The 21436-nt window shown below is 33.8% G+C and overlaps 4 protein-coding genes across 5 annotated transcripts; 1 reads left to right on the forward strand and 3 right to left on the reverse strand.

Annotated features, from left to right (window-relative positions):
- The first annotated feature begins 2684 nt into the window (after window positions 1-2684).
- LOC145642377 (uncharacterized) lies at window positions 2685-6435 on the forward strand. Its single transcript, XM_081693536.1, has 6 exons — window positions 2685-3091; window positions 4775-4829; window positions 5047-5201; window positions 5286-5346; window positions 5591-5650; window positions 6076-6435. The coding sequence occupies exons 1-5, from the start codon at window positions 2921-2923 to the stop codon at window positions 5605-5607; spliced, it is 459 nt and encodes a 152-aa protein (XP_081549662.1). The 5' UTR covers window positions 2685-2920; the 3' UTR covers window positions 5608-5650; window positions 6076-6435.
- A 494-nt stretch (window positions 6436-6929) lies between these two features.
- Window positions 6930-7749, reverse strand: LOC145642378 (uncharacterized). The gene is made up of 2 exons (XM_081693537.1): window positions 7237-7749; window positions 6930-7101 (listed from the first exon to the last, which is right to left on the reverse strand). Exons 1-2 carry the CDS (start codon window positions 7562-7564, stop codon window positions 7085-7087), a joined length of 345 nt encoding a protein of 114 aa, XP_081549663.1. The 5' UTR covers window positions 7565-7749; the 3' UTR covers window positions 6930-7084.
- A 2809-nt stretch (window positions 7750-10558) lies between these two features.
- LOC145556641 (uncharacterized) lies at window positions 10559-11313 on the reverse strand. The gene has a single exon (XM_081618293.1). It carries the CDS (start codon window positions 11188-11190, stop codon window positions 10663-10665), a length of 528 nt encoding a protein of 175 aa, XP_081474419.1. The 5' UTR covers window positions 11191-11313; the 3' UTR covers window positions 10559-10662.
- Window positions 11314-12543: 1230 nt separating this feature from the next.
- Window positions 12544-15683, reverse strand: LOC145642376 (rop guanine nucleotide exchange factor 7-like). 2 transcript variants are annotated; one of them, XM_081693535.1, is made up of 7 exons: window positions 15028-15682; window positions 14823-14939; window positions 14574-14728; window positions 14188-14262; window positions 13810-14100; window positions 13351-13710; window positions 12544-13262 (listed from the first exon to the last, which is right to left on the reverse strand). In XM_081693535.1, exons 1-7 carry the CDS (start codon window positions 15311-15313, stop codon window positions 12741-12743), a joined length of 1806 nt encoding a protein of 601 aa, XP_081549661.1. In that variant the 5' UTR covers window positions 15314-15682; the 3' UTR covers window positions 12544-12740. The 2 variants fall into 2 exon arrangements, with proteins under 2 accessions (XP_081549661.1, XP_081549660.1); XM_081693534.1 differs by having other exon boundaries at window positions 13810-14262; window positions 15028-15683.
- Window positions 15684-21436: the final 5753 nt, after the last annotated feature.

Below are 21436 nucleotides of genomic sequence, written 5' to 3' on the forward strand. Positions count from 1 at the left end.
AACAAACTGATGTTTGGCTTAAATAATCATGCATGTGTTAGATTATGTAAATAATCTAGTGTACAATTAGTTTGTATTTTACTATGTAGCCTTAGCCCTAACCCTAGTACACTTTTGTATATATAATGATGTTTAATGAATGAGAAAGGCACAACAAATATTCTCACATTCTCTCATGGTATCACGAGTCTAGGTTTACAAAACTCTAATTCTCTCTTCTGCTATCTCTCTTCTTCAAAAATGTTATCGTTCACCATATATACTCGTCTCATACACATGTAGATTTCAATCAACACAAACCCATCCATACATAAGCATAAGTTAGAGCAAATAAGCAAAAGTCAAACCCTCCACCTTTTTTTATTTTGTATTTTTAAAATTTATGATGTTATTGAAAAATAGATTTATATACACTCATTCTCACACTAGAATCTTGTATTCTCCACATAGAGAATCGTTAAAAGAACAAAAAGGGGAATTGAAGAATGAAAAGATGAAGCATTTAATATCTTTCCATTGTATGTGAATGACAAACCCTATAGCCGAGAAACATAGGAATAATAATATTTTTCAGTCAACCGTCTTTTATATTTTTATATAATTTATTTTTCATATTTTTGGGGTTAATTAAGGACTTATAAGGTGGTATGCCAAACATATCCGAATAAGCTAAATTGACAAGTGGGGTGGGGGGGGGCAACTACCCTTATCCACTAAATTTATGGGGTCTGTGTCTTCATTAATATGTACATTTCTGCCCTTCTTTGCTCTTTTTTTTTAGGTCTTGAACATGAATGAGTAAATGAGGAGGGACCATAACATATATAGTCAGGGATATGCATCTCATACCATGTTCATTCTTCTCCTAGACACATGGCTTAACTAATTGCTGTATGTACTTGGGTTCGTTGTCCACTTGGCACTAGTCTATGCATCCACGTGTAATCATGTTGTCGGTCATTGACCGCTATAATCATCTTTATAATTCATCATTAAATGTATGATTAAATTTATCTAATCTAAACTTATTAGAGTTTATTACAGCTGATCAATTCCAATTTCACCTTATATGTACATTTCTTTAATTTAGACATGATTTGGGTTAATGTTAATGATATAAATTAAATACACAATAAGAATTTGAGCTTATATATATCGTTCCCTACCAAAATTGACATAAGGTTATGTAAAATTTATATTCACAATGTTGTTCATCGATCATCTAAATCTTTATTTGTTACCAGCTTATTTCTTAGTTCTAATTTATATATTTCTAGGTATTCCTATTCCTATAGTAGGTAATCAAACGTATAACAGATATGATGCTTTATTAATGTAAAGAAGACTTATGGTGGTGAATGTTTATGGATTCCTTTAAAATTAATAAATTTATATAACTTCAAAGGAGTTTCAATTCTTGGAACTAATGTGTTTCTACTTTCTAGCTTAGACTTTGTATGTATACTACCTTTATGAAGATGTAATCAATAGATAATACACACGTAATTATCTTCTAAAAGATCGTTAGTTGTTAAAGGTGAATGAGGTAAGAAGTTGGTAGCATCAAACAAAACAAAAGTTACGAACTTGGTGCAAATTGTGTGGGAATGAAAACGAAATCATGTATTAAAATATATAAAATTAACCATATCATGAATCATGATGTATATAAATTAACATCGGAGTCACGCAGTCCCAAATTAAATTGAAAAATAATGTAACATCGGAATTAGATATACCGTCCTTTTTCTGTTTTTCGCAAATATGATCTCATATTATAATACGATATCGTCAAAAAAAAAAAATAAAAAAAAATAAAAAAAATAAAAAAAAAAAAATAAAACTGAAAGAGTTGCTCATTTTAGTCTTTAAAATTAAAGTTAGTGCCATTAGATTATAGGAATGTAGAATTAGGCTTATCTATTGTATTACTCTATTGATCTTATAAACAACAATACAATCAATAATGTGATACGAGTATAACTCAGTAGATATACATGGTGCACTGTGATCCTTAGACACTGTTACTAGGATGCTAGGACCTATTCACTTTATTAAGTTAAGATAAGTTTAGTTCAATATATATATTTCATAATAGAAATAAAGCTACAATAGATAGTAATATTGACAAGATTTGATCATATCATATCCTACCATTCAAATAAGTTTCACAAATTTTATTACCTTATTATGTTTATATTATAAGAATACATCTTTTTCGATTATTTTAATCAAGAAAGATACTAACCCAGTAGAATACCAATCCAATAGGACACTCCTCCTTAGTGTCCTTACCAGTTATCACATAGGTAGCAACTCTGACACTCCATAGAAAATTCGATAGAAATAAAGTTACAATAGATAGTAATATTGACCAGATCCTACCATTCAAAGAAGTTTCATAGATATTATCTACCTTGATTATGTTTATATTAGAAGACATCTTTTTCGATTACTATAATCAAGAAAGATACTAACCTAGTAAGATACCAATCTAATAGGACATTTCTTCTTACTAATTACTACATAGGTAGCAAGTTTGACACTCGATAGAAAACCCGTCAAAAAAATAAAAATTAGAGGCACATGGAGATTAGATTTGATTAGAGATGGGCAAAAAAGGAAAGAAAGTAAAAATCAGTTGGGAGGCTGCTTATGCTTATAAATACAAGGGGAGGCCGTTACAGTATTGTTACCCACATCGATCATCTGCAAAGTTTCACGTGCTTTTCCAAATTCATTATTTTCTTTCGTTCTTCCCCCTGTTTCCTCTGCTTACACCTCTATTCTTGTCGGTCCTAAGTAGTTTTTATAGTTGAGATTTCTTCATTCCTTTCATAAATACATCCTTACTCTGTTTTATATAAATATAGTTATATCAGACTATCATCAATATTATTAATTTTCACTAAAAAAAGCAATGGCAAAGAATTCATCATCCAAATCAAAATCAAAATCCAAGCAAGTCGGCGGTTCGTCGTCTTCTTCCTCTGCTTCATCCTCCATTGCTGACCTTTTTGGCCCTAATCCTTCTTCTGCTACTTCTTCTTCTGCCAGCTTGTTTAACTCTGTTTTTGGCCCTCCTTCTATGGTACTTCCTTCTTACTATTTTCTTTATTCTTGTGTTTAATTATGCATTAATTTTTTTTGGGGTACAATTATTTGTTATAATAATATGTCTTATGTTTAACATTGTTAAAGTTAGTGGCTTGTAGGGTTTAGCGGGTTAGCCCCTAATAATATCTTGTGCAACCGTTATATATTTCTTGTATAGTAGTCCCCTTATCCGTGGTCGGGTTTTCATGTTAGGGTTATAATTATGAGAGAATTGCACCAAGTCGATTATTGTTTAGGAATTGAAATAAAAGGCATGCATGCAATGAATTAGAGCATCAAATTGGGATTGATTCATTATTTGGGGTTCTTTAGAATTAAGAATTTGATGAGTTTTCCAATGCAAAAGGTTTTACCTAAATATTGGCTTCTTCTTTTTTTTTTTTTTTTTTTTTTTTTTTTTTTTTTTTTTTTTTTTTTTTTATAAGAATATTGGCTTCTTCTTTTTGCCCTTGCTTTTATCAAAATTTTGATTTATTAAATTTATTTTTTAAAGACTTTTTTGCATGCCTTTGTGATCTCACAAATTATAATTTGTTGCTACTTATTCTAGTTAATTTTGTCTTTTAATGCAAATTACACAAATTTTTCAATGATGGTGATGCTTTTTTTTGGTTTTGTTTTTGAGATTTTGGGACCTTTGGCTAAGGTGAGAAGTGGGAAGAGACGTGGGCTATTAAGCCAGTGTTTAAAGAGAGTCCAAAATTATTTTCTTCAAATATTTTATTTAATTATTTTTTACTTTTATTGGGTTACATGAAAAAGTTGCCGACCTTTTTTGAAAGTTTATCTTCAAACTCTTAGCTTTCATATGATATGGAGTTTTCTTTTTTAAAAGGTTCCAACCTTTTTTTTTTTCTTTTCTATTCTGAGTTGGTAAAGAATCATTTAGGTGAGATTGGCTTACTTGGAGCGCTATTAGGTGAGATTGTCTCGTACTAATTTATTTTGTCGTCTTTTCCTCAAAAATATAGAAGAAAAAAAAAATTCATTTTGATGATGAGTGTTATGTGTACATTATATATTGTGAGATCGTCTTAATGTCTTATACACAAGTTTGTCAAAGTTTTGATCTCTAGCTGTTAGTGACATGAGTAACAAGTACAAAGGTGGGTTCCTACTTTAGATGCTTGTTCTCTAGACCCACATGAAATGATAATGACTGATAATCTTTTTAATGGTTGATAATATACCTGAGATGAGTTGATCTCTAAAGAGATTGCTGAATCATTAGTCATTTCATAACATGTTTAATTAAGGAGATATATATAAAGAAAAGCACTAATAGAAAGATACATAGATTAGTACGAAGTACAAAGTTTTTCTAAATAGATTATCAGTTAATTATTTTACTTAACAAGAATAATATATTCATATGTATATTCCTAATGCATCCTTTTCCATCTAACAAATTAAAAATTTAAAACCTAGGATAATTAATTTTATGTACATGGTCCATGTGTGTACATGCTTTATAGTTTATAGGCGTTAATCTGTTTAAATTAACAACTCTCTTAATTCTTTAGCTTAATTTTATGTGATCTAATTTGATCTGATATTAGAAAGTAATCATAATCTAGTGTTCTCTTTTGCCTTTGGTAATTTTTGTAATATTTTACATCTACAACATTTCTTACATTTAAAATCGATTTTAATCTAGGGAGGAGGAAGAGACTCTACACACCATGTTGGGAATGCCAAGCATGGTTTTCCTGGTAATATTTATATTTCATTCGTCCTAAAATAATCTTTATCGTTAACAACTTGCAATCTGTAGATTCAAAATTTTAATTTGATGATCATATATTTCTCTAATTAATTAAACTTATTACTTATTCGCTTGATTGATTGGCCTATTATTGTATTCACAATCAAATTTAAGTGGTTTATTTATTAGTGTTTTTATGTTATTTGTACATCTTTTTCTTGTAGATAATAATGGAGCACCAGTAAGCAAAGCAGAGAGTAGCAAGTACTCTTATTATCAGCAGAAGAAAGTTGATCAGCCTTGCTACTATACCTCTTCAATCTACTATGGTGGCCAAGACGAAGTTTATTCTCCAACTACGCGCCCTGGTGAATCTCTTGTGAGTCCATCTACTCTTATTTTAAAAATACATGTTGTATAATATAGCATACTGTGCCGGAAATCTTAACACTCAATTTTACAGACAAATGATCCCGGAGTAGAGGAAGACCCTAAAAGTGCTTTAAGAGGAAATTGGTGGCAAGGTTCGGATTGTTTTATTTACTTCTGATTGATTTTCTTATACGTAGTTATAACATACTCCCTCCGTCTCTATGCAAGTTAACACAATAGTGAATAACTGCTGAAAAGGGGTATGAACTTAATTTGAGATGGACAAAATAGTTGGTTTATGTTACCTCAGTAAGGGAACGGAGTGAGTATTTATCTTCAGTTTGGTAGTTCTGTTTATCGATTGTTTGTATTGATTAACCTTGTTTTGAATTTCAGGATCGGCCTATTATTAGCCGCCCCTTCAACAAGAGTTAGCTGCCCCTCTTGAAATCTAAGGTACATTTGCAAGTTTTTAAGTAGTAAATACTTTTCTAAATGATAAAAGATATGGTCATAAGATTCACATTATACTTTCAAAATTAGATGTTTATGGTAGTAGACTTATAATTCTTTCTAGAAACAGATTTATGCAGATTAGAAAAAGAGGAACTCATATTTTTCATACAGTTGGGTTCGTTACGTAATCTAATGCATAAGCAAAGAAGCAAAGCATACAACAACTTGTCTAGAATCTGCATGGCATACATTATGCATATATGTTCTAAGTGAATATGAGCAAGAATCTACACATTATTATCAAAATTTTCAACTTATTCTATATTCTGTTGCATTATTTATTCCTTGGGTTAATTTCAATTTGTCCCTAGCAATTTGACTTTCGCCAATGCTAAAAATGTTCGCTTTATACTGTTTTGTTGCAGGGATATGGGGGGGACTGGCTCTTGATAGCTATCTTCACAAGTTATGACTTCTAGCAGAAGAGAATATACCATATAAGTTGAGAAAAACAGCTTTTAATTTTACTAGTCTTAGATCAGCTAAGGCCTGAATCAAGTTGCTGGGGTTTGTTTTTGCTCCCGGCTTCTTTGGAGGGAGGGCTTAGCTTAGCTTATTAGCTTTTTAATTTCCTAGGATCAGCTTTGTCTGACGACGTATAGTATAGTTCAGTTTTAATGCTTATAGTATATGACTATGAACTCCTCCTCTGTACACAGATCGAGTTGTTAACTGCCTCAATATACCCTAATGTCAATTTCGCTTAGTAAAGGTTTTTGCTTTAATGTTGTGCTTGCTTAAATTTCCGGTGGCTTTCTCTAGTTGTTGAGTGCCTGGAAAGGGTAAAAGAAACATGTTGCTGGTATCCAAACGATAAATGATCTCTAATGGAATTCTCGGTAATACACAAGTCTAGAACCTAGATGTTGTTCTTGCCTTCTACCACAGAAAAAGAATCAAGAAATCTTCTAGGATTCTCACGTTATTTGGTTTCTTTTCCAGAAGCTGATCAAAACTCACTTTCTGGAATAGCAAGTTGCTTGTGTTTTGTTTTGCTATGTTATTACAAATCCTAAATCCATATTCTTATTTGAACGTCCGTTCTTATTAAAAAGCTCTTTAATGTAGTTGCATAATGAGAAAATTATAAATTACTCCTAGCTGAACTATACTTCATACCGTACTAAGCAATATACATACCTTGTGGGTTTGATGACATTAAAGGATGGGAAAAGTTGTTCTAATTTACTTTGTGAAAGACTCAAAAAGTCAAAAGCACTGAACTGAAAACAAATCATTTATTCATATTGATGAGGTTGTATTACATCTGTTATTAGAAAAGCTAAATACAGATGCAAACTTCCAAGTCCATGTCCAATTCTTATTCACAGAAAGATCGCGATACAGTAAGATGAGTTCTTCAATTTGCACTCTTCAAGGCAATGTGTAAGCTGCAATGCAAAAGAGAAACATGTCAGTAAGACATCAGTATATGAACAGCCATAGAAGATGGTGACAATGGTAAAAACATACAAAAATAAAAATAAGTAAATAATAAAATAAATTCTAGCATTGCTCAAACTCACCACCACACTTGTAACCAACAGGACGATCAACAATGTTGCATCGCTTAGGGATTGTGACGGCAACCTCAGCTTTGACTCCTGCACTTTTGGCAGTGTGAGAGAGCATAACAGCACAGAGGCAGCTTGGGTTTCTACCTAACTGTTTAATCCTAGCACAGCAGCTGTCTGAAACCGGGGCATTCTCATCCTCGGATGCCTCAGCACAGGGAGCAAGTTTAAATGCCTCTCTCTCTGGGGATGCTCTCCCACACTCACCAGCAGCATTCACCCCATGAAGCTCTGCAACGCAGACAAGAACAAGGAAAACAGACAGGATAATGTGCTTCATTTTCAAAGATATTGTTGCTTCAATTTTTACTGAGATTAAGTTGTGTATGTCAGATGATCAGTCACTTGAGCATTTATATAGGGGGAGGAGGGAGTCGAGATTAGTAAGAATTGAGATATGATAATGTCCTCCATTATATAGTGGAGGAGGCATTATAAGAGCACTGACTAACTAATCTAGGATAGAAAAACATAGTGCAGCACTTTAGGCTCAAAAAAAATTATTTCATAAGGATAGAAAAACATAGTGCAGCACTGTTTCCTAAGAGTGGCCAAAGAGGTCTTAGGGGAAGTAAGGGGAAGAACTTCGGTACAGAGAGATACTTCGTGGTGGAATGAAGAGGTGAAAGCAGTAATTAAGCAAAAAAAGGGAATGCTATCAAGCCTTAGGAAAATGTAGGAGTGATGAAACCTTTGCAGCGTATAAGGAGGCTAAGAGTAAGGCAAAGGCAGCTGTTCGCCAAGCAAAAGAAAAGGCATATCAGGAGGTTTATGAAAAGCTTGATTCCAAGGAGGGAGAAAGGATCATTTATAAGATGGCAAAGAGAAGACAAGAGGCAAGGAAGGATATTGGCATGGTGAAGTGTGTCAAAGATAAGAACCAAATGGTCCTAGTGCAAGAGGAGGGCATCAAGGACAGGTGGAAGGGGTACTTCGATGAATTATTTAATGGAAGTAATGGAGTTGTGATAGGAGATACCTCTATGAGTGATGAAGAAATCAACATGGAGTATGTGCGAAGGATTAGGAGAGTAGAGGTGGAGATTGCACTGAGGAAGATGAAACCTAAGAAGGCGGTTGGCCCTGATGGGGTACCGATAGAGGTGTGGAGGTGTTTGGGTAAGATTGGTATTGATTGGTTAACAAACCTTTTCAACAAGATATGGACGGCTACAAGGATCCCACATGATTGGAGGAAGAGCACCTTGGTCCCGGTTTATAAAAACAAAGGAGACGCTCAAGATTGTTCTAACTATCGAGGAATTAAGCTTATGAGCCATACTATGAAGTTGTGGGAAAGGGTGATTGAACAAAGGTTGAGGGCATGCACAAGCATTTCAGATAACCACTTTGGTTTTATGCCTGGGAGATCTACTATGGAGGCAATCCATTTGATAAGACAAATGATGGAGTTTTATAGGGTAAAGAAGAAAGATCTTCATATGGTCTTTATTGATTTAGAGAAGGCATATGACAAGGTGCCAAGAGAGATACTTTGGTGGGCAATGTTGAAGAAAGGTATCCCACGAAGGTATGTAGACCTAGTTAAGGATATGTATCGGGATGTGTCAACAAATGTGAGGACATGCGGAGGGTTGACAAAAGATTTCCCTATTACAATCGGATTGCATCAAGGGTCTGCATTAAGCCCTTTTCTTTTTGCAACGGTTCTAGATGAATTAACTAGACCAATTCAAGATGAGGTTCCATGGTGTATGCTGTTCGCAGATGATATCGTTTTGGTGGATGAGACTAAGGATGGGGTTAATGTCAAGTTGGAGCAATGGAGGCAAAGGTTGGAATCTAGAGGGTTTAAGCTAAGTCGGAGTAAGACTGAATATTTGGTATGTCGTTTTGGCACTCAGAGGGGGACAAGCAATGAAGTGGTGAGTTTGGATGGAAAGGATTTGACCATGAGTGAATGTTTTAAGTACCTAGGGTCGATCATCCAGAAGAATGGTGACATTGATCAAGACGTGACCCACAGGATTAAGTCAGGGTGGCTTAAATGGAGAGCGGCCACGGGAGTGTTATGCGACCGCAGCATTCCCTTAAAGTTGAAGGGAAAATTCTACAGGACTGCCATAAGACCAGTGTTGCTCTATGGTACAGAATGTTGGGCTTCTAAGAAAGAGCATATTAAAAAGATGGAGGTTACGGAAATGCGCATGTTAAGGTGGATGTGTGGAAACACTTTAAGAGATAGAATCAGAAATGAGGTTATTCGCAAGAAAGTAGGTGTGGCGGGCATTGTAGATAAATTAAGGGAAAATCGTCTGCGTTGGTTTGGACATGTAAGACGGAGACCCGAGGGTGCACCGGTGCGAAGAGTGGAAGAGTGGGACCATGGAGGGATTAAACGAGGAAGAGGGAGACCAAAGATGACTTGGTTGGAAGGAGTGAGGAAGGATATGAAGTGCATGGATTTACGTGAGGATGAAGTTTTGGATCGTAAGGGATGGAGGAGAAAGATTTATGTTGATGACTACACGGAATAATCAAATTTGGTTCATGTTAGCCGACCCCGCTTTTGGGATTAAGGCTTTGATTGATTGATTGATTGATTGATTGATCTGGCTCAAACTAACAGGGTAAATTTAGTACAGCAAATGCTAATGCTATCATACAGGGTTTCACTACTGCATACACCACTTTCTAGAAAATCTTTCCCTTATGTAATTCACACACCTAACCCTCCCACCCGGCTACCCCCAACGTAACGAAACACGATCAAAACCAATAGCATCCTAGTATTTATCAGACTTGAAATCTAGCAGCTTAGCATTTACTTGTAGTCTAGATAAATAAAAAAAATAGCAGTGATCAAACTGTAAGGGAATACTTACATTTATGCAAGAGTAAGGGATATAATGTCCATTCAAGTCGTGCCTGTAATTCTGTTTTTCAGTCTTATACCAGCTACTTATAAGTCAGCTGATAAAGTTTCTAAGTTTAGGTTGTTTTCTTAACTTGAAGTTCATATGTTTCAATTTCCATTGAATACAGAAAACATTTGAGCTATGAAAATCAGCAGTGATGATTTTGAACTTTTGATAGATTGCTACACGAAATTCAAACAACAATACTCCCTTCATCCCACTAAAAATGACCCTTACAGAATGGAAAGACTATGTGCAACAAGCTATGATAAAAATTCAACAACTGCTTAGCAATTGTAACCCTGATTTTCGGTTCGGTTTCGGTTCCTAAATCATCATCCCAATAACGCAACAATCAATCGAAACATTTCAAAAAATTTCAAGTATCAATTCAATTCATCAAAAACAGCCCATTTGCCATTATGATCAAATCAACAACTTCCCATTCAATATTTTACAAAGTTGTTCAAGAATCAAATTACAAAGTAACAATAAAGAGCTAACGAGTAAAGGCATAAAGAACAAAGGCAATGTAAATAAGAAGAGCAGAAGGAACCAAGATAACAAGAGGAACAACAGCAGCATAAGTATGAGAACTCCCACAAGACAAACTACCAAGCTTAATCTGAGCAACATTAATCAAAGCCAACATCAGAAAAGCACACCCAGAAACAGATCCAACAGCAGAAACAAGCATCCCGACCCGAAGGCCCGAAGTATGAACAAAGGCCCGGTAAGAGTCGTAATGGGCCGAGATTCGGAAGGCCTGTTTAAGGCCCAAAGCGACGAGACTAGAGAAGAGGAAAGAAGCGAAGGAGTAGACGTGAAAAGCGACGATGTTTTCAGCGATAGAAGTGTTGTAAGAAGTACAAGATGGGTCAGTAATGAGGGTGTTTGATGGGTCGTTTGGGTTCCATGAAAGGCCGATGAAGACGGCGAGGGTGAAGATGGAGTTAACGTGGATGATGCCGTCGAGTGCGGTGATGTGTATGGCGGTGCCTAAGGGTTTGTGGTGGTGTGTCGACATTTTTTTCTAAGTGGTAGATCTAGTAGGTGGACTGTAGTGGGGGAGTTGGGGAGGAGTGTTACACTATTGGTCCAAAGCTAAAGAAATGTTCCTACTTCCTAGTTCTTACCAAAAGGAAAAAGTGTAGCGCCATTGGGTGATGCAAGATTGCAAGTCAGCAACGGGTCGGATTCTGATCGGACCTTGATTTTATGAATGAAGCCAATGTTATTACATTATGTTATTGAGGTGTATTTGAAATAAACCTATATTGTGATTGGACTAATAGAGTAATACACCCTCGATCTATTTCTAATTATTTTTCTAATTGTAAATATTTGAGTTAAACTCAAAAAAAATTGACGAGGTTGAACTTTTTACATTGTAAAACATGATTGAAAAAAATTGATCAACTAACAAAAGGAGGAAGTATAAGTAATTAATCAAAAAATAGCTAATTCGTAACCAAATATGCTTTGTACTTAAATTACTTTACATTTACAAAGGTAAAATCAAGTGTATGCTTAAAAAAATGATTTAGAATTGTACAAAAGACTTTTAGTGTTTATTTTTCTTGTGTTTGGATCTATTCGAGTCATTGGGTGTAACATACTGATAAAATAGGACAATTGATATTGACACTCCTCCTTGTAAAAGTACACAAAATATTGTGGGAGTATCCAAATTGTTTCCCAATGCGAAGAATTATCAAGAAGTCTAGTAAAGAAAGGGTCTAAGTGAAATAAACCGTCGTCAAAGGTAGTGATCTGGTTGTTTTGGTGGAGAAGAGTGAACTGTCTACGGTGGAGGAGTGGTGGTTTTATTGGTGGGGAACTGGGTGGAGGAGTGAATAAGTGTCCATGACTCAAATTAAAGTTGATCAAAATCAAAGAAGTGTGTGGGGTCTACTGCTCTTTTATTAATGAAATAATAAAGGCATTTGGTCTCAAGGTATGATTCGTTGATTCTTGTTTTAGGTGCAAAGAAGCCCCAAGTTGGAATCTTAATTTTGTTTCCCAAATTGACATCCTTCCTCATTGATTTTCTCAACATCATCTACGTGCCTAGAACGCTGTAACATTGACTTCCTTGTATGTTCTCTGACAATATGTACCTTCTTACAACTGTATAGATATTGTTCCTATCTAGGGACCTTAATACCTGAACCACCAATCTCGAACATCCATGATTTCTGCTTAATCATCTCCATTTTGGTCATCGCGGTTTTTTATAATCATAACATGTATTCACATTCATGTTAGCCGACCCCAAATCATTTTGGGACTAAGGCTTTGTTGTTGTTGTTGTATATATGAACAAGGTTTTAGCATACGTTTTATGAATACAAGATTTAAATGTGAATACAGGCAAGAATTTGGCAATGATCAATGCCTAAGCATCTTTATATTCTCAATATGAAATCTACATAGATACACATATTTTGGACAAATAATTCAATAAACAAAGGAACTACAAACAACAAGCTTAGTACAGTATCCTAAAACCAATCCAAAGAAACAAAATATCCTTCATGTGTCAGTAAATGAGCAACCTTTGTGGAGGTGGAGATTTCATCGAAATCTGCTAGGCTTCTGATGGGTTATTGATACTCTCTGAGGATCAATGTTCTCTGAATCATCGCGAGATGATGCAGGTGACCCTGAGCCAATGCTTGACTTTGTTGTAGCAGGAGGGCCTTCTATTTGGTTTATACTGTTCTTAGCCTTCAACTCACCACCTAGGTAGTTAGTGAGTGCTCTCTTAACCCCAATACCGCGCTTGGAAGGCTTACTAGTAATCTCACGGTTGACATAAGGAGTTCTGTCTACTCCTCTAGCTGGACTAATTAACGGGCCAGGTGAGAAGCTTGGAGTGGTTAGTGATGACCCATAAGGTGTGCGCGAGGGAGGCACTGAATGTGGTAACGAGACCTTCTTGTGAGCCATGACACTCACATTAGGTGCTGAGGTTAACTTATCAGTATGTTTGGTTAAGTCATCAACATATAACAGATCATCTATGCGCGCCACAATGTTAAAGGCCAAGCTCTCTAGAACTCTCGAGTAGCTTTCTAGAATGGATTTTCCTATGTCCTGCAGCAAGAAATTTTAGTTAGGAACCAGCAGGAGGAAAAATGAATGCAATATGTACATATTTTTGTAAAAGGAATTCGAAATTGACCTTGTTGTACTGAATTTTACTGGTGTCTAGAGAAGTTTGAGTGAGGCCAGGGAACCGTTGCTTCAAGCTTAGCAGCAACCTTTCAGCTCTTTCGGCGAGGAGCTCTCTCTTATCTCCTCCATCAACCATCAAATCTCTGACCATCCCCCACGACGATTTTGTGGTGGTACGGTTGGGATTAGTAACAGGTTTTGGATGGTGTCTTCGCCGCCAGACATATATGGCGGCTTCTACACGATTTGCTATCTCAAGAGCAACATGCTCAGATGACAGGTCAAGGCAATCAAGCAAGCACTCGGGAGAGAAGTGATCTGACGTGATATACCGATATATCATGTCTCCTAGGCAAGCTCTTCCATTCTGAAAAAATCAGAAAACATTGCAAAACATCAGACTTCAGCAATAATAAGTCATAATAACCTAGGTTGATATACAATGAGACAGTTCAAGATTTTAGACCTTTGGAAGGGTTTCTAAGTAGGACTCAGGAACATCCATTTCGGCTAAAACCATGCTGTTGATAGACATGGCTGCTTTGAGTATTTGGTGGGTGCATTCGCGCTTGTGATCAAGCTGTTTCCTAGAATTCTCCTGCAGGCCACCAGCCGGTACCCGAGGCACTGGTAACCACCACTTCTCCTCTTGCCTGTGTAATGTCTTTCGAAAAGAGGATGAGCCATCACAATCTGAGGCTACGATTCCTTGATCGACATACCAAAACTCAGTCTTGCAGAAACTGTTGAGTATATCCTGATAACCGCGAAAACATAAAATAGTTGAGCTATATAGGAAGCCACTGATGATGTACCATGAAGTAAAGCAGAATTGAAATCTTACAATCAGCATATTATCAAGCTTGCGAAGGGCAGGAAGATTTATGAATATATCTGTCCGAGGTCTGCAAGTCATAACCTGATAAGTGTAGCAGCAAATGTGTATGTAAGATGACTGTTCTTAAAAAATTAATATGATAAATTCATCTTAATGTATCCATTTATGTGTTTTTAAACACCTAAAGACATGAACTGAGACTTGGACACACCCAATTAGTTCACACTGTGCCTTTTTCTTCCAGATTTAAAGATAAAATACTTCAGAATTTTACAGAATTGTAAAATTTTCTTATAAACTAGTTTCAATGTGCATATTTTCCATCTTATGACACTGTTTCATCTACTAAAAACATTCCTATGCTCAATACATTAATTGAAGGAATAGTGTACCTCTAATTTTTTTCCATCAGGAAAAGTCTGCCAAGTTGGTATCAACTCAACAATGTGATCACCAACACAAAGCAGCCATTCCATCTCTCTTCGCCACATCGATTTCTTCTCAACCGGCAACGGCTCTAGCCTCCATAATTGCCCGAATATTGTAGCTAAAAACCCATTATTCAAACTAAATCAGACATTTAAAACAAACAATTCAAACACTGAATTTAAAAATAGAAGGTTGAGAACTAAGAGTAATACCACATAAATTAGTAATGGCATTAGAAACAGCTAAAGCAGTGGAAACCCCTTTTCCACTTCCTGACATATCTTCTCCAAGTAATAGCTTTGCAAACCTCTCTTTCATCATCTCCATCTCTGAAACATTTCAACAAACAGTTTAAATACAGCATTAATTTAACTTCAAAAAATCACACAATTAACCAAATTAAAGCACAAAACTAACCAGAGAGGTTTAAATTATGCTTTTTAAGCTCAGAATCATCAGCTAAAACGGGCTTTTGTGACCCAGAAACAGCGGATTTGGGAATTGCAGCTTTTTTAATCGGCCAACCTAAAAGAGGAGGTGAAACAGAGGATTTCTTTCCTGAATTAGTAACTGCTTCAGAGCTTGGTCTACTATCAGAGCTACTCTCCCTGCTTCTTCTACGCTCAGCACTTGATTCAGTGATTGACTCGATTGACTCAGTTAAGTCTAACCCATCATCTTTCCTAAACGAGGCTTCCATCATCAAAAAGCTTCAATCTTTGGAATTCCCAGATCAAAATTAAGGGAAATTTTCAAGCAAAATTTGAAACCCAGAAAATAAAGTTTGAATCTTGAACAAACATTTGAGTTTTTGAATGGTGGGAAGATTGAATAGTATGAGAAGCTTTTTTATTAAACTGAAAAATTTTTGTAAAGGAAGAAAATAGTGGGCCTAAAAATATTATCTTTATTAAGATTCTTTTATTTACTCTCTCTTTTGTAATTGTGAAATTTGATTTGAAGATGAATGGGTTGGGGATGTAGTAACTTGTCAAAAACTTAAAATGGTGGTTTGATGGTGAGATCTTCCAACGTCTCTTAACTCTTTCACTGTATTTTTCTCTCACTTCCCACCTTTATCTACAATTCAAATTAATAATAAAATATTGGGGAGTGGTTGAAATGGTCTTATGATATTGGCACTTTGTTGAACGGCTATGAACGGCTATATAGGAATTACGGAGTTAGAAAATGCATGTCTTTGGCTTTTTGCCTACGTGATTTTGATTTACCAATATACCCTTTGTAGTTTTTTTTTTTTTTGAGGAAATGTTGGTAATTTTAACTTTTTATCATGATGACATGGCCTTTTTATGAATCGCATTGATGATGATCATAGGTTGGATATAGGAAATTAGGCTACATTCTTTTTCATCTTGTTACAAATTTATATTGAAAAATGCTATATATAGCCCTTAGGGCTACATATAAGCATTAAATTTACACTTGAAAATTGTAAATAGTTAAGAAATCATGAAAATATAAACACTAATTACACTGATTTACGCCTGTTTTTGTCCTGAATTTCTAATTTTATACAATTTCCAAGAATAGATTTAATGCTTATATATAGCCCTTATGGCTACATATTGCATAACCCATTTATATTTCACTTACTAAAAATCAATTTAGATCTAACAAAATGAGAAAAGTTCATAAATTAAAATAAACAAGATCTCAGATTTTTTTTTTTTTTTTTTTTCTAATTATCAAATATACCTTTATTTTCATACAAGTACTAATTAACAAAAATCAAAAATTATATAATAAATCTAAAAAAGATGTCACTAGAAAAACTTTTCCTATGTGTTACTCTAGCATATAAAGTTTCTTCAAAAAAAAAAAAAAATACATATAAGTTTATAGTTTATTCAAATAGATCGGGTTAATAAGGTCATATAAGATGGACTTTATAGGTGGGTTTACCTTAATACTTACCACTAAATAGAAACAACAGTAATGGGTTTTAATTAGCTACACCGTATTTTGCTTGTGTGACAATAATTACAATTTGCAAGTAATGTAGCTAGCCATTACTCATGCCCTCTAATTAGAAGTTAATGTTGTACTAGACGTCTAGGCATATACTTTGTATACGGATATACCAGACAATTGTGTACTAAAACAAGTTATAACTTATAAGCATACAAATTAAACTACTCCATTGGATTTAAATCATTTGTGAGTTTTTACCGATTTATATGTTGATATAAATAATACTCTACAATTTAATTTATGTTAGAAGAAAGTAATTACTCCATAAGTTAGTTTTTTAAGTCACTTCTTAATCGTAGCTTGAATCAATACGTTATTAGGATTATATATTCAACAATATCGATGAGGAAATAGCAAAAATGAACAAAAAGTTATCCATATCATAACCATTTATCGATCAAACAAGAAACAATTGATCTAATCTATACAAGTACGTTACAAACTACTCCATAAAATCTTTACGCTTATCATCGATCTATGCGTATTTCTTGGAATAATTAACCTAGCTTTTAGTAACCCTTAATCATGATTGCCTGGCCTCTAAGTTAAGATACTCCATGATTGACTTAGGTGAAGTAGCATTAAATACGAGGCTGAAAAAATCATGGGCATGTAAGAAAATCTTGGTTCGTCATTGATTGAGTCTGTTTGGTCAACTGAAACCAATATTCATGGAAAAATGTCAACCTATCAAGTTATGAAGTATGAAGGCTCCCAAGAGAGAGTTGCCTGTGAATCCCACATTTATGACAATTTAAGTCTACGCTCTTCTTTAAACCTAATCACAAGCTCACTGCTCTACTTGAAGGCAGCTAACAAGGGCATTTTCGGAAGTATTATTTAAATAAGATGGTAAAGAAAAAGGCACTACATGTTTTGAAGTTAAGACAAAAAAGATGCACTCTTTATTGATAGTGATGAAGATTAACGGCCTTGATTCTAAATTAATGTTGAAATTCAAGCTATTGCTTGTCATTTACTTGATTTATCCAGACCTTGTCATTTACTTTTGGAGACAATATGCTAATGCTTGATGGGGCAAATTAATGTAATACTCCCTCTGTTTTTTTTTTTTTTAGGTTTTTTTATTATTATTTGCATCAGTTTGACCGATATATTTATCGAGACGCAACTTTAATCATTAATATCTTTAATCGTTTATTAGTAAAAATTATATTATGAAACTAGACATTATGACGAATCTAATGATATTTTATATAATAACATTTATTTATTTTATAGAGGTAAAAAAGTTAAGTCAACTATAATATGTGAATAGTGAAAAATCAAAGTGATGCATTTTTTTTAAAAAAAAAAAATCATGAGCTAAGCTAATTTGGTAGCCGTTTTAGGTTTCTTGAACGGATAATAGGAGTAGCCGTTTTGCGTCCTACAACAAAGTCACAAACAATTGACATTTTGATTTTTGAAGATGGAATCAAGTGAAAGTTCACTTTTTATTCAAAGTTCACAAGCCAGAAGCTCAAAATTCAACCTTTTTACTACCTAATGAACCATTTTAAACTAAAGGTATCAACATAACCGATGATAATTTGGCACAAACTTTAAATCAAAAGCTATTGCACTACTCGATGTAAGTGACAAATTGTTGCATGCCTCCAAAGCTGCAATAAAAATGGGGTAAGAATAGAAAGTTGATCATATACCTTATTGTTCTTGTCCTTTATTTCAAATTTATTCTCCTCCAACATTAAGCATTATTGGTGTATAAATATGATGGACTTGACTTGCTACACTCACTTAGAGATTGACTTGTGTATAAGAAGATTTAAATAATACTTAGGTTTTAGAATAATTACTTCAAATCTTAACTAAGTTAAATTATCATTTGGGTACATTGGTTTTATCAAGGCAATAATTAATTATTGTTGCCTTCATATATACTCTTATTTAATTAGGCAAAAGCTAATGAGCGCCCCCGGAGCGTTAGATAAGAGAATTAAAAGTGGGAATATTAGAGTAAAATTAACATTAATTACACCGAACGACGCGTGATTTTGTCATGCATTCCTAACTTAATACCATTTCAACCAATATAATTATTCCTTATCTAACGCCCCGGGGCGCTCGTTAACAAGATCGATTTAATTATATTGGAGATTTGGAGTAAATTAAGCTGTTGATATAAACAACCATCTCATCTAATGCTTCAATATCAATGCAATGATATTATTCCTAAATAGCTACATAATTGAATCAAGTTCATTCTCATTTATGGTCCCAAGTTAACTTGACCGTGAGTGACAACTCGCGCATTTACTTTGGAAAAAATTCCCAAAATTGATCCATAATCATAGATTATAACCTTTTAGTTGTGGACAATTTTCAAGTCTTAAAAGGAAAGACTTCAAGATGTCTCTCATACACAATAAGACACCCTGGGAGGCCATTTGGAAGGTTATAAGTTATACTTCCTCCGTTCTTTTATTATTGCACCACTTGCCTTTTTAGGAAGTTTTACAAATATTGCACCATTTCCTCTCTAGGAAAAAATTTATTTGTGTTCACACTGCAAATACCCAACATACTCTTGCTTTTTCACACTTATTTTTTAGTTTATCAATATGTCACATGGACAATTTTGTATTTTTACCTTTCTTTTTCTTACTTTTTTCCACTACCAAAATATTTATACTCAACCCCTATGATGCAATAATAAAAAAAACGGAGGAAGTATATAACCATCCACTTTGCCTGTTAATGGTTAATTTATTAGTTAATGTATATAGTTCTATTCATAAACTAAAGGCAACAACATGCCTTTATGTGATCGCCAAGTGGCAATATATGGTTCCAAACAATATTACTACATATAAGGTTTGTTAATGGTCAATGTAAGTTAGCGTTAGAGTATATCCCTATCATTCGAGAGTTTTTGACGACATCGGGTCCTAAAAACTCTAAAAAAATGATCCAATTTTGTGTATAATAGCCTTGAATTTGGCTTCAAGTGAACCTTTTTTTTTTTTTTTTTTTTTTTTTTTTTTTTTTTTTACTTTGCTAAATTATACATTAGGGTGATTTACGGGGTCTCATAGGGTCTTAGTGTAAACCTTAACTATATTAGAATATAATAAAACCTCGCATTTGTTTTCGATAATAATAATAATAATAATAGTAATAGTAAAATGAATACTTATTCTTATGAAATTAATTTTGGGATTGAAATAGTAAGGGTCTGTTCTGATATGATTATTTTTAGTTCAGTTTAGTTCAGTTCAGTTCAGTTTAGCTCTAATAAGTTCAGTTCAATTTAGTTTAATTCGGCTCTAATAAGTTCAGTTCAGTTCGGTTCAATTCAGCTCCTAATTTCCTTCTCTTATAAAATATTTATTTCAGTTTAGTTCAGCTCTAATAAGTTCAGTTCAGTTCATCTCTAATAATTTCAGTTCAACTCAATTCAGTCAATGAGAATAGACCCTAAGTTTAGCAAGTTGTTGGAGCATATGTCCATGTCTAATAACGATGAATTTTGAATAAGCTAGAGAATATCAAGCCCATAATAATAGTATGGATCACATGTATAAGTGGGGGGCCTTGAAGACAAACTGGGAGATAGTGAAATAAAGTTAAGTCTCTTTTAAAAGGTCAGTTGTCCAAAACTATTTTAAAAAAGACAAGGTTGCCCAATTATTATTTGGATGAAAGACAAGTTTGCCTAATTATTGTTTTTGATGCAAAGTTTGCCTAATTATTGATGATTGATAAGAAGCTTATCCACTCATAAAATTTCCCCATGAACAAAATTCCAATCGCTCTTGTAATTTTAGGCCAAATTTAATTCTAAATAATACCCAAAGTTGCAACTAAAAAAAATCGGAGATAGTATTCGATATCATACGTCTAACTTTTATAGCTATACTATTCACTATTAATAAATTCTTGACTACTATATTCCACATAACAATGTCGACATGATAATTAAAAAAAAATGCTTAAAGCGAAAGCATTATTATGACATTTTAATTCATTTTAAAGTTATACAAAGTGTAATTAGATTTTGTACTTAATCCCTGATTTATATTTTGGGTTTTCCAAATCAGTGGATGTTAGAATGTAACATTTAGGGCTTTGCCTAAGTAGTCCATGTAATGTTTTATGATTAAAAAAAAAGTTATACAAAGTGTAATTATATCTGGAAGACTGGAATAATATTATTTACAGAGTAGGAGTGAAGCCCTCCAATATGCCAATATTTTATTTTGATGGAGTCAAAACAAAGACAAAATTATTACATTTAAAATTGAACTAATATGATTACAAACAAATACGAAATTGACACGATATACATTGTACACTTCACTTCCATAACATGAGTTCATGACTTGTATTAATGAAATGTTTTTGGGTAAGATTAATAAAATATCGCCTTATTGGTGTATCACTTCACCTTATTTTTGCTGAACTAGTGATATTACACTAAACTTAAATTAATTTTAATGAACTGAAATTATTTTTATCAGGGACTATTAATTCAAATATGCAATTTTACGAAAATAAAATAAAGTACATGTACTTATTAAATATCTTTTTGTAATTTATTGATAGACACAATAGCTCGTCATAATTATAGAGTTTATCTCAATTTAAAGTTTAAACCCGTGATATGCTTAATAAGGGTAATTTAGGGTGGTTGAAAAAATTAAGTCCGTCATTAATGATATACTTACTTTAAAATGTGTTACCTAAATTACCTCCCAATTCACAACAAATCAGCGCGAATTCGCGAAATAATAAGACAAAAACATACAATTGTTGTATGTGGTCCCTACATACAACTCTAATTTGTAATGTTTTTATTGGCTAAAAT

This window comes from Chenopodium album, chromosome 8 (assembly GCF_948465745.1).
Source record: "Chenopodium album chromosome 8, dcCheAlbu1.1, whole genome shotgun sequence".
Classification (NCBI taxonomy): domain Eukaryota; kingdom Viridiplantae; phylum Streptophyta; class Magnoliopsida; order Caryophyllales; family Amaranthaceae; genus Chenopodium; species Chenopodium album.